At 45.2% G+C, this 19,772-nt stretch overlaps 1 protein-coding gene across 7 annotated transcripts in view; it reads right to left on the bottom strand.

Annotated features, from left to right (window-relative positions):
• Positions 1-19,772, bottom strand: part of trpm2 (transient receptor potential cation channel, subfamily M, member 2) — a 347,573-nt gene that overhangs the window by 131,304 nt on the left and 196,497 nt on the right. For all 7 annotated transcript variants that reach the window (XM_068036234.1, XM_068036230.1, XM_068036236.1 and 4 more), the window contains exons 13-17: positions 17,709-17,858; positions 15,468-15,597; positions 9,548-9,693; positions 6,480-6,592; positions 1,739-1,852 (exon numbers count right to left, since the gene is read on the bottom strand). In XM_068036234.1, coding sequence (XP_067892335.1) covers positions 1,739-1,852; positions 6,480-6,592; positions 9,548-9,693; positions 15,468-15,597; positions 17,709-17,858 — 653 coding nt within the window. The remainder of the gene's footprint in view (positions 1-1,738; positions 1,853-6,479; positions 6,593-9,547; positions 9,694-15,467; positions 15,598-17,708; positions 17,859-19,772) is intronic.

The raw sequence follows: 19,772 nt of genomic DNA, 5'->3' as shown, positions 1-19,772 counted from the left end.
TGAACCACAGGCAAAGAAGTTGAATGCCAACGTCATCTTTAACGCTACAGACATTGGGGGGGTGGGGTGTCTGCCACTTCCCAATGGCATCAACACCTGCTCCAGGTGAGACTCTGAGCCTCTGTGCAGCCCATGTGCTGTTTGTAAAATTGGGAAAAGGTAGGAAAATACCTGACAATTGGCAGTTCAATGACCTTAATTCCTTGTCCGTCGCCGATGTGTCTGCCACTGATCCGTTCTGCCGCGTACATCTGGTAAGATTGTTCAGTGGTGGGAACACATTGGGGAGCCAGCACTATGTGTACCCATGCTATTTTACCAACACTCCCACCCTCCACCTCCGTTCCCACCACCACAGGACCAGTAAAATTCTTCCTGTTAATTGTTTCTCTCCACAGATGCTGCCTGATCTGCTGAGTATTTCTAGTATTTTCTGTTTTTATTACTCCAAGGCTGAGTGCTTGGGCTCAGCTATTTACAATCCATATCAGTGACTTAGATGAGGGAACTAACTGTAATGTATCCAAGGTTGCTGACAATACAAAGCTTGGAGGGTAAGTAAGCATTGACGAGGATGCGGAGTCCAAAAATATAGATCAGTTAAGTGATTGGGCAGCAAAGTGGCAGGTGGATTATAATGTGGGAACGTACGAAATTGTCCACTTTGGTAGGACGAATAGAAAAGCAGGAATATTTTTTAAAAAGTCAAGAGATTGGTAAATGTAAATTCAGAAAGTTTTGGGTGTCCTTGTGCACAAATCACAAAGTTGACATGAAGATACAGCAAGCAATTAGGAAGACTAATTCCTTATTGGAAGTGCTTTGGAGTATAAGTGTAAGGAAGTCTTGCTGCAATTATACAGAGCTTTGGCAAGACCACACCTGGAGTACAGTGTACAGTTTTTGTCTCCTTACCCAAGGAATAATATACTTACCTTTGAGGGTGGGGGCAACAAAGGTTCATTAGATTGATTCCTAGGATAAGAGGGTTGTCCTATGAAGAGAGGTTGAGTAGAATGGGCTTATATTCTCTGGTGTTTATAAGAATGAGAGGTGATCTCATTGGAACATATATAATTCTTAGAGGGCTTGAACAGGGAAGATGTTGAGAGGCTGTTTCCTCTGGTTGGACAGTCTAAAACCAGGGATCATATTCTCAGGATAAGCAGCCAATGATTTAAAGACTCAAATAAGGAGATATTTCTTTACTCAGAAGGTTGTGAATCTTGGGAATTCTCTAACCCAGGAAGCTGTGGATGTTTAAAGATTTGCGATCAATAGATATTTGGGCACTAAGGGAATCATAGGCTTTGGGGATAGGACTGGAAAGTGCAGCAGCCATAAAAATTCAGATCTGATCACATTGAATGGTGGGGCAGGTTCAATAGGTTGTCTGATGTATTTATGCTCCTATTTCTTATGTTAAGAGTGATAAAAAAAAAAAGCATGGGTGAAGACCGAGAGAAATAAAAGGGCAGGCAGAAAGATACAGAAGTGGGAGACAGAGCGAGAAAGAAAAAGGGAATGAGAGAAAGAGAGATGGAAAAATAGACTGATTGAGACAGATGGAGACAGAAGGACACACAGAGAGATACACACAAAGACAGATAGAGGAGAGAGCATGAGACAGAGAGCGAGGGAGGAAAAAAGAGAGATGGTGAGAGAAAGAGAGACAGGGAAAAAACATCCAACTAGTCAGCAAGAGAGAGAGGGATGTGAATTGCTGTCCTGTACTCACTGTGACATGGTATGTTGTCCGATGTGTGTCGAGTTGAGATTCCCACTCACAGGTGAATTAGCGATGAGCTCAGTATTGCTTGAAGCCTTTTTTTTCCTCTTTTCTTCATCTCTTCTGAAAAGGAAAGCAGATTTTTTTGTATAAATTGGGAGAATTCTGACTACCAGGGCTTATCCCTCCTCCACCACTGACACGAAAACTTCAACTGAATTACTGGGCACCAACCACAGACACTGGAGTGAGTTTCACTGTCACAAATACAAGCTGCCTGTTGTAAGCCATCCAGTGCTGAATTTCTCTTCCTCACCCCACGTATCCTCCCTGAGATGTGCATCCAGCAAGGACACTATAACAGTACTTTGAACTCACCACAAGTGCTGAATGAAGGTACACAGAGAAAAATTAGGATGGTTCCCAGTGATATAAGCCCTATGGACAGTTCTAGTTCACTTCTGTCAGTGAGGAAAGAGTGTGCATAGCCACAAAATGCAGTGAACTTCGAAAACAGGTGCAGGGATTGCTATGCACAATCAACTCGCATACGTTGTTTCCAAAGCAGGAAGCACCAAAACTTGGCACTGCCTGCTCATTTAAATGAATTCTGTATGCAACCAGCAAATAGTGAGAGAGAGAGATAGAGGAGCAAATCTGCAGGGAAATCACAGAGACATGCAAGAACTATAGAGTGGTGATTTTGAGGGACTTTAATTACCCAAATATCAAGTGGGATAATGTGAAAGGGTAAGGAAGGGGAGGACTTGCTGAAAGGTGTTCAGGAGAACTTCCTTGATCAGTATGTTCTCAATGCAACTGGGAAAGAGGCATTGCTGGATCTGGTGCTGGGGAGTAAGGTAGGCCAAGTGGGCCAAGTGTCTGTGGGGTAAACACTTGGGTAAGAGTGATCACGGTATCATGGGGTTTAGATTATTAATGGAGAACAGCAAGGAAAATCTCAAATAGAACTTCTAAATTGGAAGAGGGCTAACTTCACTGCATGAGAGGGAATCTAGTCAGGGTGAAATAGAACCCAAGGTTGACAGGCAAAACTGTAATGGAACAAAGGGTTATTTTTAGGGAAGAGATGCTTCAGGTACAGGCTAGGTACATTCCAACAAGGGCGCAACGTAAGGGAAACAAAGCCAGGGCTCCTTAGATGATGAGGCAAATAGACAAATAGAAAAAAGAAAGTAGGTATATGATGCTTGTCAGGTGAATTCTTCAAGTGAGAATCAGGCAAAATACAATAAATTCAGAGAAGAGAAGAGGAAAATGCTTAGAAGTGCAGGGCAAAACTGGATACTTAATGATTGAAATGCAGCAAGACCTGGACAATATCCAGGCTTGGGCTGATAAGTGGCAAGTAACATTCGCGCCACACAAGTGCCAGGCAACGACCATCTCCAACAAGAGAGAATCTAACCATCTCCCCTTGACATTCAACAGCATTACCATCGCTAAACCCCCACTATCAACATCCTAGGGGCTACCATTGACCAGAAACTGAACTGGATTAGCCATATAAATACCGTGGCTACAAGAGCAGGTCAGAGGCTAGGAATCCTGAGGCGAGTAACTCACCTCCTGACTCCCCAAAGCCTGTCCATCATCTACAAGGCACAAGTCAGGAGTGTGATGGAATACTCTCCAGTGCCTGGATGGGTGCAGCTCCAACAATACTCAAGAAGTTCGACACCATCCAGGACAAAGCAGCCCACTTGATTGGCACCCCATCTACACACATTCACTCCCTCCACCACCGACGCACAGTGGCAGCAGTGTGTACCATCTACAAGATGCACTGCAGCAATGCATCAAGGCTCCTTAGACAGCACCTTCCAAACCTGCGACCTCTACCAACTAGAAGGACAAGGGCAGCAAATACATGGGAACAGCACCACCTGCAAGTTCCCCTCCAAGTCACACACCATCCTGACTTGGAACTATATCGCCGTTCTTTCACTGTCGCTGGGTCAAAATCCTGGAACTCCCTTCCTAACAGCACTGTGGGTATACCTACCCCAAATGGACTGCAGTGGTTCAAGAAAGCAGCTCACCACCACCTTCTCAAGGGCAATTAGGGATGGGCAATAAATGCTGGCCTGGCCAGCGTCGCCCATATCCCATGAATGAATTAAAAAAATGATCAGTAAGGAAGAGGATGTTGATAAAATATCGGAAGAAGTGGAGATGGTAGAGGTAATGGATGAGATGTAATGGACTGGATATACTGCATAGCCTAGCTATGCTTAGAGTGGATAAGTTGCCTGGTCCGGATGGCTTGCATCCCAGGATGCTAAAGGAAGTGGGGATGGAGATTGCGGAAGGGCTTGCCATAATCTTTCAATATTTTCTAGTTGCGGGCAAGGTGCCAGAGGATTGGAGAGTGGGAAATGTGACACCCTTCTTCAAGAAAGGGTGTAAGGACAGTCCTAGCAACTGCAGACCAATCAGTTTAATATCAGTGGTGAGTAAGCTTTTAGAAACTATAATCATGGAAAAAAAATTAACAGACACTTGGAGAGATGTGAGTTAATTAAGGAGAGCCAGCGTGGATTTGTAAAAGGCAGATTGTGTTTGACTAATCTAATTGAATTGTTTGATGAAGTAACAGAGAAAGTTGATGAGGGGAATGCAATAGATGTTTTCAGTATGGGTTTTAATATATGACAAAGTACCACATAAAAAGCTGATTGGAATAGGAAGGTCAGTGTCTAATTGGATAAAAAGAAAATTGGCTTAAGGACAGAAAACAGCAAGTCATGGTAAATAGTTATTTTTTAGACTGGAGGATGGTATACAGTATTGTTGCCCAAGGGTCACTGCGAGGACCACTGCTTTTTTGATAGATATAAGTAACTTGGATCTTAGAATACAGAGTAACATTTCAAAATGTGTTAGTGATACCAAATTTGGAGCAGTGGCAAACAGTGAGGATGACAGCAATAGGACACAGGCTAGCAGAATAAGCAGACAAGTGGCAGATGGAATATAATACAGTGAAGTGTGAGGTGATGCATTTTGGCAGAAAGGATGGGGAGAGGCAATACATACTTAATGGCACAGTTCTAAAGAGTGTGCAGGAACAGAGGGACCTGGGGGTGCATGTGCATCGATCTTGGAAGATGGCAGGACATATTGAGAGAGTGGTTAGTAAAGCATATGGGATCTTAGGCTTCATAAATAGAGGTATTGAGTACAAAAGCAGGGAAGTTATGCTAAACCTTTATAAAGCTCTGGTTAGGCCACACGTATTGCATCCAGTTCTGATGATCTCAGTTTAGGCAGGATGTGAGGGTCCTTGTGAGTGTTCAGAGGAGATTTACCAGAATGGTTTCAGGGATGGAGGATTTTAGTTACAAGGTTAAGTTGGAAAAGTACTTCTTAGAATAAAGGAGATTGAGGGAAAATTTGATAGACGTGTACAAGATTCTGACAGGCTTAGATAAGGTAGACAAAGAAAAGCTGTTCCCATTGGCTGATAGGACTAGGGGCATGGATTCAAGGTTTTTGGCAGGAAGATGTGACGAAGAACGGTTTTTAATGCAGTGATGACCTGCAACTCACCCCCTGCTCAGGTGGTGGAAGTGGAAATGATCAATGATTACGAAAGGAAATTGGATGGACACTTGAGGGAAATAAACTTGCAGGGCTATGGGGATAGAGCAGGGACTGACTGGAGTGCTCTACAGAAAGCTAGCATGGACTCGATGGACTGAATGGCCTTCTGCTGTGCTGCAATTACTATGTGAATCTATGAGAAGCTGGTCAGCCACAGGAGGAATTTTTCCCAACCATCTGCCCCGGTGATCACCCTGCCGCAAATAATTCTGGGGTTCCCATGGTATGCAGCTTTTGGAGCGTCTATAGGCTGCTCAGTCAGTGGGTGGCTGTCTGTTCAGTATTATGTGATGATGATCAAAATTAGATTTCCAAGCTGTTCATTAGAAGGTCTCCCAATACTAGCCATTGGGAAACTTTGCTGTGGGCCATGTTATATCCATTTCATGAAGCTGGATGATCTGTTGGCCCAATACTGGGTAGAGCCAGTGCAATTTATTCTTTTATTTATTCATGGGATTTGGACATCACTGGCAAGCCCTACCCCTAACTGCCAAACTGAGTGGCTTACTAACCTAGTTTCAGAGGACTGTTGAGGGACAACCACAATACTATGGGTATGGAGCCACATGTAGGTCAGACCAGGAAAGGATGGCGGGTTTCCTTCCTTAAAGGACATTCGTGAAACCAGATGGGTTTTTAATGACAATTCAGTAGCTTTATGCTCATCATTACTGGTAGAGCTTTTTAATTCCAAATGTATTTAATTAAATAAATTTCAATTCCCCAGCTTGCCATAGTAGGATTTAAACTTTCATCTCCAGATTATTAGTCCATGCCTCTGGATTAGTAGCCCAGTAACAGAAGCACTAGGCTACTGTGCCCAGTAGACACTGACCTCCCTGCTAGCCTAGTATCCAACTGTGATGTCAAGAGTGTCCGTTTCTTCCCAACTGTGATAATTTCAGCGAGCAACATAAAGCCAGGAAAGCAGATTCTGTCCCCAATTCCTGCCCCCTCTGAGAACAGAAATTCTGATCTCAGTGCCTGAGATTCAGAGTGCTCCATTTCCCAGCTCCAGCATTGGTCACCTCTATCAACACAAAGGTTCATGCGGATAGCATCATCGTTGGAAGTTAGCATTGGCAGAGACTGATGATGGAAAAAGTGACCAAGCTCCTACCTGAATGTGATGAGGTTCGTGTAGATGAGGGGCCAGAGAAGTAAACAGAGCAGCACCTGCCAGGTGTTTGTGTCTACAGAGAGCTCACCCCACCAGATCTTGGTCAGCAACGCCTGCAAGTAAAGGAAGAGCAAATCACAGTCTGTCAGAGGTGAATGGGCAGAGTCCAGGAGCTCTCTGAAAAAAACAGTGACTAGAAACATCATCACAGAATGCTTTCGAGCAAGTGGGTAGAGGTCGGTCCACTCAAACTGTACCGAGAAGAATCAGCACCACACGTAGTAACAAGCCAGCAACTGGGGGGCTCTATTAGCATTTACTGCAGACGGAAGAAGGGGAATAAATAGGTAAAGAAGTAGGAGAAGAAGGAAGAGAAAAACAACCACTTGCATTCATATAGTGCCTTAGCATAATTCTCTTGATTCTGGGACCGTTCCTTTACATTGGAAAATTACTCATGTCACTCTGCTATCAAAGAAATGTGAGAGAGAGGTAAACTAGGGAATTATAGACCAGTTCAGCTAACATCTAGAAATTACTAGAGCCTATCTCTAAGGATAAATTGATCAGAGAGAGCCAGTATGGATTTGTAAAGAGGAAGTCATTCCTGACGAATCCAACTGAATTTTTTGAAGATGTGACTGAAGTAGTGGACAGGGGAATATCTATATAGATGTTACGTATACGGACTTCCAAAAAAGCATTTGATAAAGTCCCTCATAAGAGACTGTGAGCTAAAGTTGAAGCTCATGAAATTGGACCTGGTTAGGAAATTGGCTGAGCGGCAGAATATAGAGAGTAGGAATAATGGGCAGGTACCCTAATTGGCAGAATGTGACTAGTGGTGTTGGGATCTCAAATACTCAGCATATTCATTATTGATCTAGTTGATGGGATAGAAAGTCACATATCCAAGTTTACCAATGACACAAATTAGGTAGCATTGTAAGCAGTGTAGATGGTAACAGTATGCTTATTACACAAGCAATATTGATAGATTAAGTGAATGGTCCAAACGATTTCAATGTAGGCAAATGTGAAGTCATTCAGTTTGGACCTAAAAAGAATAGAACGGGCTAATTTCCAAATGGTGAACAGTTAGAAACAGTGGAGCTCCAAAGAAACATGGGGGTCCAGGTATATAGATCAGTAAAATGTCATGAACATTTACAGATGATCAAAAAGGCAAATGGAATGCTGGCCTTTATATCCAGAGGACTAGAACATTAGTGGGTAGAAGTCATGCTTCAGCTATACAAAGTGCTGGTTAGAACAAACCTGGAGTCCTGAGCAATTCCGGGCACCACACCTTAGGAAGGATAAATTGGCCTTGGAAGGAATGCAGTGTAGATTTACCAGAATAATACCTGGACTCCAAGGTTTAAAACACAGACAGATTACACAAACAAGGATTGAATTCTCTGGAATTTAGCAGGTTAAGGGGTAATTTGATCAAAGTTTTCAAAATATTAAGGGGAAAAGATAAGGTTGATAGAGAGTCATAGAGTCGTACAGCATAGAAACAGGCCCTTCGGCCCACCACGTCCATGCCGACCATAATGCCTATCTATACTAATCCCACCTGCCTGCATTAATTCCATATCCCTCTATGCCTTGCTCATTCAAGTACCTGTCCAGATGCCTCTATAATGTCGCTACTGTTCCTGCCTCCACCACCTCCTCTGGCAGCTCATTCCAGATACCCACTATTCTTTGTGTGAACAAATTACCCCTTTGATCCCTTTTAAACATCCTCCCTCTCACCTTAAATCTATGCCCTCTACTTTTAGTCACCCCTGCCATGGCTATCTACCCTATGTATGCCTCTCATAATTTTATATACCTCTATCATGTCTCAGCCTCCTTCGCTCCAGGGAAAACAGACCCAGCCTATCCAATCTCTCTTTATAACTCAAGCCCTCCAAACCAGGTAACATCCTTGTGAATCTTTTCTGCAACCCTCTCTAGCTTAATCACATCTTTCCTGTAGTGCGGCGACCAGAACTGCACACAGTACTCCAAATGCGGCCTAACCAACGTTAGAGAAATTATTTCCATTGCTGGAGGAGTCTAGGACCAGGAGTACAGTATAAACACCAAAGGCGGACCTTTCAGGAGTGAAATTAGTAAACACTTCAACACACGAAGGATAGTAGAAACAGCAATTGATGGTAGATTCATTATTAATTTTAAATCTGAGATTGCTAGATTTCTGTTAACCCCCGGTATTGAAGAATATGGGGCAAAAGTGGGTATATTGAGTTAGGTCGCAGATCAGCCATGATTTCAGTGAGTGATGGAACAGGCTCGAGGGGCTAAATGGCCTACTCCTGGTTCTTATCCTCCTATTCTGTCAGATGTGGCTCAGTTGGTAGCACTCTTGCCTCTATGTCACAGGGGTTTTGGGTTCAAGACCCACTCCAGGGCTTGTGCTCAAAAATCAAAACTGATACTCCTGTGCAGTACTGAGGGTGTGCTGAACTGTTGTCTTTCAGATGAGATGTTAAACCAAAGCCCATCTGCCTGCTCATGTGGATGTAAAAGATACCATGGCACAATTTCAAAGAAGAGCTGTGGAGTTATCCCCAGGGTCTGGGCCAATATTCATCCCTCAATCAACATCACACAAAAAAAAAGATTATCTGGTCATTATCACATTGGTATTTGTGAGAGTTTGCTGTACTCATATCAGCTGCTGTGTTTCCTACATTACAATGGTAATTACACTTCATAAGTACTTCGTTGACTGTCCAGTGGTTGTGAAAAACGCTATATAATGCAAGTCTTTCTTTCTTCCCAGCAAAATATCCAAAGGCATTTCACAGGACTGTTATCAAACAAACTTTGCATCCTAACATAATTTGTCTAATTATAATTTGTAACATAAGGTGATATTAGGACAGCAGAGTTATGGATGAGATGGTGGTGGGTGGAAGCTGAAAATTCTGACAACGTAGGAGGTGGTCACCCGGCCCAGTGTATGCAAGAAAGAGCTATTCAGTTAGTTCTACTCCCTGCACTTTCCCCTCTTCACAGCCCCCAACTGGGAAACCAGACTGAAGTCAGACCTGAACACCTCCTTGTGCCATGAACCTCTGGCTCTCAGCTTCCAACGCCAGGCGCATGCATGTTGTGTTCCCCCAGACGGTGGATACTCGAATCAGCAGCTTCTGTGCTCGCTTTGTGTGTTTCCTGTAACACTCTGTGAACAGGCCTTTGAGTAAAGAGAGAACAATTAAATCAAAGAAACATTTAGAATCTCATTTTTATAGTTGTACCCCACAGTAAGTCTGATTATAGTAACAGGAATGCTATACCATGTTACCAATGTATTATTCTGCTGTTAAAGTGTAAGTATGTTCAAGCTGCACTGTCCCTTTAAGACCCCAAGTTGTAAGGACTGCAAATATGCATAGACTGAGGTCACTTTTTAAAAGTTCATTCTCCCGATATGGGTGCCGTTAATTGTCCATCACCAGTTACATTGAGAAGGGGCTTGTGGGTTTTCTTCTTGAACCACTGATGGCATTTTGATACAGCTTGCTCGGCCATTTCAGAGGCGAGCTAAAAGTCAACAATGTTGGTGTGTGGATTGGTGTCAGCTACAGGCCAGACCCGGGTAAGGACAGCAGGTTTCCTTCCCTCAGTGGCATCAGTGAACTCGTTGAGTTTTTACAACATTCACAACAGCTTTTACTGATCCCAGCTTTTTATTTCTGGATTTCTTAAAACTGATTCAAATTCTCAAACTGCCACAGTGGGATTTAAACTCATGTTCTCAAGATTAGTCGTTCAATAATATAATCACCGCATCTCAATTACTTAGAATATTTCTCAAACGGTGAGAGGTGAGGAAGTGTTGGTGCCCAAAGGGACCCGAGTCACTAAAAGTCAGCATCTGCACGGGGATTTGAGTACAGAAGTAAAGATGTCTTGCTGCAATTGTATAGAGTCTTGGTGAGACCGCACCTGGAGATTTGTGTACAGTTTGGTCTCCTTATCTAAGGAAGGGAATACTCGCCATAGAGGGAGTGCAACAGAAGTTCACCAGACGAATCACTGGGATGGCAGGATTGACTTACGAGGAAAGATTGAGGAAACTGGGCCTGTATTCACTGGAGTTTTGAAGAATGAGAGGTGATCTCATTGAAACTTACAAAATTCTTACTGGGCGTGACATGGTAGATGGGGTTAGGATGTTTCCCCTGGCTGGTGAGCCTAGAACCAAGGGACATTATCTCAGAATAAGGGGTAGGCCATTTAAGACTGAAATGAGGAGGAATCTCTTCACTCAGAGGGTGGTGAATCTTTGGAATTCTTTACTCCAGAGGGCTGTGGAAACTCAATCACTGAGCATGTTCAAAACAGATATTGATCGATATCTGGATACTAATGACATCAATGGATATGGGATAGTGCAGAAAAGTGGTATTGAGGTAGGTGAGCAGCCATGAATGGGTTCCTATGTTCCTAGAATTACATAGATATTACAACATTGTAATATGGACTGTTCAGTCCAACCATCGTGTGTTGCTGATTATTCTGCACACGAGAAGTATCCTAATTACAAACATACGAATTAGGAGCAGAAGTAGGCCACTCGACCCCTCTAGCCTGCTCTGCCATTCAATAAGATCATGGCTGATCTGTTTGTGTCTCGAAATCCACACTCCCATCTACCCCAGATAACCTTTGATTCCCTTGCCTCACAACAATCTATATACTATTCCATGTGCCCAATTTATTCCAAATCCCTTGATTCCCTTTTCCACCTATCTCGCCTATTCTTAAATATTGATATGGTCTGTTCTTCATTCATTGAATCATTCCACAGCCTCATAATGCTCGGTTTAAAAAAGGTTTTTCCTGATCTCTGATCTAGGTCTGTTGCATTTATTCGTTTATCTAAGTCCCCTCATTCTCAAACACTGGAAACTGTCTGAGTCCATTTACTCTTTCTATCCCTTCACAATTTCAAACTCCCTATCAAATTGCCTTTTAATCGAAAGAAAACAGTTCCAATTTTTCAAGCTTTTAGCGTGCTTCTATTTCCTCGACCAAAAAGGCAGCATCATAGTGAACCTGCGCTCTGCCCTCTGTACTGCCTCAACATCCTTCCTATAGCACAGTACTCCAACTGTGGTCTTACCAAAGCTATATTCTGATTGACCATGACCTCTGAACTGTTGTATCCTATACCATCGAACCATAGAAAAGTTAGGCCATTCAGCCCATTGTGTCCGTGTCAGCATCTGTGGATGGAAACAGAGTTAACGGGCTGAATTTTCCCTCAGGCTTTGGGACTCCAACATTGCAACCAAATCGGGGTCCTGAACCCTGACCTGCCAGGACTGAGACTTGCACAGAGATATTGCTGGAGGTGGCCTCCTAATTAACCACCTCCGAACTCACCATCCAATTAAAGATGGCGAGTGGGCTCCCGATGCTGCTGGCCCAATAAGAAGACAGACAGCTCTCAGACCTGAGCAGCCCCACCAAGAGATGTGGGCACTGCTGAGGTAGGTAGGAGAATGCAACAGTGCCTCAAAATGAGGTGGCCTCAGAGGGCTCAAAATAATTACTTTTTAAAAATTCATTCATGGGATGTGGGCGTCGCTGGCTACGCCAGCATTTATTGCCCATCCCTAATTGCCCCTTGAGAAAGTGATGGTGAGCTGCTTTCTTGAACTGCTGCAGTCCTTGTGGTGTAAGTGCACCCACAATGTTGTTAGGAAGGGAGTTCCATGATTTTGATCCAGCGACAGTGAAGGAACAGTGATATAGTTCCAAGTCAGGTTGATGTGTGGCTTGGAAGGGAACTTGCAGGTGGTGGTGTTCCCATGCATTTGCTGCCCTTGTCCTTCTAGGTGATAGAGGTGCCGGGTTTCAAAGGTGCTGTCGAAGGAGCCCTGGTGAATTGCTGCAATGCATCTTGTAGATGGTACACATTGCTGCCACTGTGCGTTGGTGGTGGAGACAGTGAATGTTTAAGGTGTTGGATGGGGTGCCAATCAAGTGGTTTGTTTGTCCTATGGTGTTGAGCATCTTGAGTGTCGTTGGAACTGCATCCATCCAGGGAAGTGAAGAGTATTCCTTCACACTCCTGACTTGTGCCTTGTAGATGGTGGACAGGCATCGGGGAGACAGGAGGCAAGTTACTCGCCACAGAATTCCCAGCCTCTGACCTGCTCTTGTAGCCACAGCATTTATGTGGTTGCTCCAGTTCAGTTTCTGGTCAATGGTAACCCCCAGGATGTTGATAGTCGGGGATTCAGCGACGTTAATGTCATTGAACATCAAGGGGCGTTGGTTACATTTTCTCCTGTTGGAGATGGTTATTACCTGGCATTTGTTTGGTGTGAATATTACTTGCCACTTATCAGCCCAAGCCTGGATGTTGTCCAGGTCTTGCTGCATCGGGACACAGAATGCTTCAGTATCTGAGGAGTCGCGAATGTTGCTGAACATTGTGCAATCATCAGCAAACATCCCCACTTCTGACCTTATGATGGAGGGAAGGTCATTGATGACCTTCATCAATGGTTGGGCTGAGGACACTACCCTGAGGAACTCCTGCAGTGATGTCCTGGAGTAGAGATGATTGACCTCCAACAACCACAACCACCTTCCTTTGTGCAAGGAAAGCAGGCAGGACTCTCCAATCAGAGGGGAAACCCTTCTGGTGGCGGTGTTTGGGCCAGGGGTGCAGCCTTTGCAGACTCTGGCTCTGATAGGTCCCTAGCCTGCCACAGGGCGTCCGTCTCCATTTTAGCTGACAGCCTCTCCATGCCATGCTGGGGCTGGGGGAGGGGGGGGGCACTCCGCCACCAGCAATATGCTGACAAGCTCTAAATGACCCTTTCGCCTCGGAGTAGGCAGCCAATCTGCACGCCGCACACTCTCAGGTAAGTAACAAAGCAGCGGGAAAGTGTTGGGAAGCAGTCCAGGCTAATTGCCCGGCCGCCCTGCCTCCATTCCGACTGGTGAGTATAATTCAGCCCGTTAACTCTGTTTGTCACTCCACAGATGCAGCCCAGCTTGTTGAGTATTTTCTGTTTTCACTATCTTATCTTGATGTGAAAGCACAGCCAAAGAAACAATTCAAATTGCTTTGTTCAGAGATCCAGAACTTTTTGCAGAACGTCTGGAGACGCCCTCCACACCACGGTGAATAGACAAGACTGGCTAGAACGTATTTCTACCACTGGGCACATTTTGATTCAATTATATTGAAGTAAAAGGCCACCAGTCCCAGCCACAACAAACTCTGGACTTTCAGGGAACATGTCGACCCCCACTCTCCCTAACAAGAAACTAAAACCTGAAGCTTTCGACCTCCATCCCCAACCCTCAAGGTGCCACCTTTACAATTTTTGGTAGAAACCACGATCTCATCAACATCAAACCCCACCCCCATCCACTTTCCACAAAATAGCAGGCCTACCAACCCAAAATGACCAATGCCTCCAAAAACCTTTCTCTACTTTTACAAAATGGCGGCTCTTCCCGATTTGCACAAAATGGCGACCCGGCAAACCCATACAAAATGGCGGTTGTCCCCAACCATCTTCCCCGACCTTAAAATGGCGGCAATCCAACCCCAGTGAAACGCGACGCGCCCCTGACCTTTCGTTAAGTAGCGGAGAATTTCCCCCACCCCAGATCCTTCCCGACACGTTCCTACCGCCTCCGTAACCCAACCAAGACCAACGCACTAACTAACCGCGATGCAAACGTCCCCTCTTCCTCCTAAACCTTCCCGCCTCACCAGTCGCCCCGCTACCAAAACACCTCCCGCCCACAAAACCGACGCGCCTTCGCCTAACTTCCGAGCCAAACCGTCGTTGACGGGTTTTTTTCCCCAACTCCCGCATCTCAAGGCTCGCGGTTTCACTTCGCGCCCCCACCCCTTATACTAGAAGTCCATTTAAATTTTATTCCACTGTTTTCACTCTGGCAATAAACCCCGCCGCGATTCCCCCCCCCCACCCCACCAAGCCCAGCATCTCCTCCCTCCCACCACTCTGCCGCTAACCAGCACAGTGGCGCAGTGGTTAGCACCGCAGCCTCACAGCTCCAGCGACCCGAGTTCAATTCTGGGTACTGCCTGTGTGGAGTTTGCAAGTTCTCCCTGTGACCGTGTGAGTTTTCACCGGGTGCTCCAGTTTCCTCCCACATGCCAAAGACTTGCAGGTTGATAGGTAAATTGGCCATTGTAAATTACCCCTAGTATAGGTAGGTGGTAGGGGAATTGAGGGAAGGTGGGGATGTGGTTGGAATATGGGATTAATGTAGGATTAGTATAAATGGGTGGTTGATGGTCGGCACAGACTCGGTTGGCCGAAGGGCCTGTTTCAGTGCTGTATCAATAAATATTAGTGAAACTGAGAGTCCCTGGCCAAGTTTTCATCCCTTTCTCCCTTCCTTATTTTAAACAGCCAACAGTGTTTCTTTTTCCAGCCTCCCAGTCCACACAGTCCAGAGCTCTGGCTTTGAGGCAGAAGGTGTCGATTTAAACCCTAGTCCAGACAGTCCAGAATTCCAGCTCTGAATCAGAACTGCGGAGTTTTAATTCTGATCCGGACAGTCCACAGCACCGCATCCAGTGAGATTCTAGAGTCTGATTGTGGGAGCCCATAACACACTCCCGCTGTCTAGGACTAACTCCATCCATCGCCACCACCACTACCTTCTCACGCCATCATTGGCTGGTTTGCAGATGGAAGGAGTGTTCCTGTCTCTGCCTGTTAACCTATAAATCATCCCATGAATCCTCCTATTACTTCACAATGTTCTCCAAGGGAAGAGCATTAAGATACAACAACAACTAACAGATGGCAGAGTGAAAGGATAGGGAGAGGGGGGAATGGAGAGAGAGGGAGAAGGGGGGAATGGAGAGATCCTGAATGGAACAGACCCATCACACCAGCAGTCTGTACTCAGGGCCCGTCAGCACTGTGATCAAACATGACTGAGACCCCAGCATACCAATGGCTCGATCCTCGTACTCCTGGGCCAGCTCTGCCATCTCCTCAGACAGGTCTGTGTCATTCTCTTCAGAGGACATCTTTTTCAGGATCCTACATGCGACCAGTGAAGAGGCAATGCTGTCCATGGCCTGGAAAAAACACAATAGTCACTGTCCTCAGGTGACTGGTCAGAGTTATGTTCCAAAAAAGAAACCATGTCGTTCAATCTACCAGCACAGGGTAATGTCCATTTACACCATGGCCTAAAGTCAGCCCATGGATATTAACATGGGGGTAAATGTCCTGCGGGCAATTCCTGCTCCGTCGCTGTAACTGTTGCCAATATTTGGCACAAAGCCCCTTCGTCCAAAGTGACAGAGCAGGAGAGGCTCCAAAGATATTGCCAGTGAGGCGCAACTTCTACAGGAGGGCATCAAACTAAGTAGAGAGGATAAAACAACAGTTTAGATTTAACTATTTTATGCAGGTGGTGGTGAATGTGTTTTACTTAATTAACTTCCAGGATGTGAACAATGCTGACAAGGCCGCATTTATTGCCAATCTGTAGTTACCATTATAAAGATGGTGGTGGACCTTATTATTGAACCCTGCTGTTCTTGTGCTTTGAAACAACTGAGTGGCTTGCCAGGTTACTCAGAGGCCAGTTTAGAGTCAACCATATTGCTGTGTGGGACTGGAGTCACATCTAGGCCAGACTGGGTAATGACATCAAGTTTCCTTGCCTAAAGGGTGTTAATGAACCAATTGGATTTTTATGACAATCCGACAGGTCACTTTTACTGATGCAGGATTTTTATTTCCAGATTTTAAATACTGAACTCAAATCCTCAAACTGCCATGGCAGGAGTTGAACTCGCATCCTCTCAACAATTGGTCCAGGTGTTTAAATTACCAGTGTGCAATGGAATCTACTGGAAGGGAGTGGGGAGCTAATGTTCGGTGAATTCATGGGATAGTTGGACAAGCACCTGGACAGATGTTTGGTAAAAATCAGTTAGGTGAGAAAGCAGTAGAAAATGGGAGCAAATTGATGGGTAAGGCTGACTGCACGCATCTCCCTGACTGCAAGTTTCCTCCCCTGAATGACACCTGGGGCCTTCCTTCCATCAGTTCACTCACTGCATACACATGATGACTGGAAGACCAGGTCCAACAAGCTTCCCAAACCCCCTGCCTCATTCCACACCCTACCCCCAGCCACTATCATTGACCTCAGGGTTTACCAGGAGACAGGTGGTGACAAGTCCCTGGCTTCAGGCCTTGTCTCTGTCTGAGGCCCAATATCTTTGAAGCTCCTCTTCTCTTTTAAAGTGGCTTCTGTCTAATCAGCTTCAGTGGCAATGTAGCACCTTTCCCTGCCGCACAGGCTTCAGTCAGGATGATGGGCAGAAGCCCCATCCTATCCTTTCTGGGGCGGGTTGAGAGCAATCCTGCCTGACATTTCCAAGGCATAGGGATCAGTCAAAAAATCCTGGCCTAGTGTTTCAGAGTCTTGTTTATTGTGTTATTTATATGTTATGATGTGTTTATTAATGTTTATTGACACCCAGTTACAGCAATGCCTAGGTTTAGGGTGCTGGCCTCCAATGCACAAGGTTGTACTTTGGAGCCAGTCTAAACTGACGTATTGTTTTGAGAAACCCACGTGAAGGACCCAGAACTGACAAGACTGTTTGTAAACAGTCAGAAAGAAGGCACGATACCTCAAACAGTAGTGCTTAGGGGACACCAAATGTTGGACTGGATGAAGGGAGAACCATGAATCTTGGAAAAAGTGAGCTATAGTAGTTGATGAGGCATAGTTTCAACACACAGAGAAGGAAGTGTGTGCTATGGGGATATTTGGAATTTCAATGAAACGAATGACCTTCCTTAAGAAGCATTAACCAGTTCTGAACAAGGGAATGAGAGGACGACCCTTGGAACCGCAGCAACGATCAACCTCTCACTTGGGATAAAATAGCTGGGTTGCATTGAGGTTCAGTATTACGGAATAGTCCCCTGCACTTCTGCTCTCCCCCCACCCCCCACATTTCGCAATCCTGCACCCATGCTCCCACTCATCCTATAGCCCTGTATCAATCCCAAACTAATCCACTGTCCTGCTCTCTGGGAAGTTTTACAGTCTTCAAGAGGGAAGGGAGGAAAATGGTGGAAAAATGGAAGGGAAGGGAGAGAGAAAGATCAATATTTCTGGGAGGACCTGAATGTGTCATGCCTCTGTTGGCTTGTCCCATACCTGCACCCAGAAAATAGATGCCAGATCCTTGCGCTTCTGTAAAATTGCCCAGATAAAGAGGTCGCGCTCTGGCTCCTCAAGATCATCCTTGCAGATCTTGCTTTCCTGGGAGTAAGAGCGCTGCATGTCCTGCGGAGTTGATGGCAGGATCTACAGAATGAAAAAAAAAAATCAGAGTTGCACAGCAAGTTCTGGGAAAAAGGATACCAGGCACAGTAAGACTTTAAGAACATAAACAGGAGCAGGAGTAGATTGTACAGCCTCTTGAGCCTGCTTCACCATTCACAATGATCATGGCTGATCTTCTGCCTCAACTCCACTTTCCCATAAACTCCCCATATCCCTTGATTCCTTGAGTGACCAAAAATCTGTCTATCTCAGCCTTAAATATATTCAACGATGGAGGATCCACCACTCTCTGGGGGGCAGAATTCCAAAGTAAAGAAGTTTCTCCTCATCTCAGTCCTGAATGATTGATTGGAATACTGCGTGCAGTTCTGGTCGCCACATTACCAAAAGGATGTAGATGCTTTGGAGAGGGTGCAGAGGAGGTTCACCAGGATGTTGCCTGGTATGGAGGGTGCTAGCTATGAAGAGAGGTTGAGTAGATTAGGATTATTTTCATTAGAAAGACGGAGGTTGAGGGGGGACCTGATTGAGGTGTACAAAATCATGAGAGGTATAGACAGAGTGGATAGCAAGAAGCTTTTTCTCAGAGTGGGGGATTCAATTACAAGGGGACACGAGTTCAAAGTGAGAGGGGAAAAGTTTAGGGGGGACATGCGTGGAAAGTTCTTTACGCAGAGGGTGGTGGGTGCCTGGAACGCGTTGCCAACGGTGGTGGTAGACGCGGGCACGATAGCGTCTTTTAAGATGTATCTAGACAGATACATGAATGGGCAGGAAGCAAAGAGATACAGACCTTTAGAAAATAGGCAACAGGTTTAGATAGAGGATCTGGATCGGCGCAGGCTTGGAGGGCCGAAGGGCCTGTTCCTGTGCTGTAATTTTCTTTGTTCTTTGTTCTTTGACTCCTTATCCTGAGACTGCGTACCCATGTTCTAGATTCCCCAGCCAGGGAAAACAACCTTTCAGTGTCTACACTGTCAAGGCCCTTCAGAATCTTCTATGTATCAATGAGATCACCTCTCATTCTTCTAAACATCAGTATAGACCCAATTTACTCAGCAGCTCACCACCACCTTCTCAAGGGCAATTAGGGATGGGCAATAAATGCTGGCATAGCCAGTGATGCCCACATCCCATGAATGAATTTTTAAAAAAGCCTCTCATCATCGGACAACCCCCTCATCCCAGGAACCAATCTAGTGAACCTTCACTGCACTGCTTTCAATGCAAATATATACTTCCTTAGATATGGAGACCAAAACTGTACACAGTATTCCTGGTGTGGTCTAATCAATTGTAGCAAGACTTCGTTATTCTGGTACTCCAATCCCCTTGCAATAAAGACCTACATGCCATTTGCCTTCGTAATTGAGCTGTACCTGTATACTAACTTTCTGTGTTCTCTCTGACCATCAACATTTTCATGTCTTTTAAAAAAATTCTGCTCTTCTGTTCTCACTGCCAAAGTGAACAATCTCACATTTCCCCACATTATACTCCATCTGCCACTCTGTCCACTCACTTAACCTGTCTATATTTCTTTACAGACTTTTAGTTTAGTTTAGTTTAGAGATACAGCACTGAAACAGGCCCTTCGGCCCACCGAGTCTATGCTGACCATCAACCACCCATTTATACTTTTCTCTTTCTTTGGCCTCCTTATCTCGAGAGACAATGGATACGCGCCTGGAGGTGGTCAGTGGTTTATGTAGCAGCGCCTGGAGTGGCTATAAAGGCCAATTCTAGAGTGACAGGCTCTTCCACAGGTGCTGCAGAGAAATTTGTTTGTCGGGGCTGTTACACAGTTGGCTCTCCCCTTGCGCCTCTGTCTTTTTTCCTGCCAACTACTAAGTCTCTTCGACTCGCCACAGTTTACCCCCGTCTTGATGGCTGCCCGCCAGCTCTGGCAAACACTGGCAACTGACTCCCACGACT

This window comes from Heterodontus francisci, chromosome 7 (genome assembly GCF_036365525.1).
Source record: "Heterodontus francisci isolate sHetFra1 chromosome 7, sHetFra1.hap1, whole genome shotgun sequence".
Lineage (NCBI taxonomy): Eukaryota > Metazoa > Chordata > Chondrichthyes > Heterodontiformes > Heterodontidae > Heterodontus > Heterodontus francisci.
This window is presented reverse-complemented; position numbering and strand designations above follow the sequence as displayed.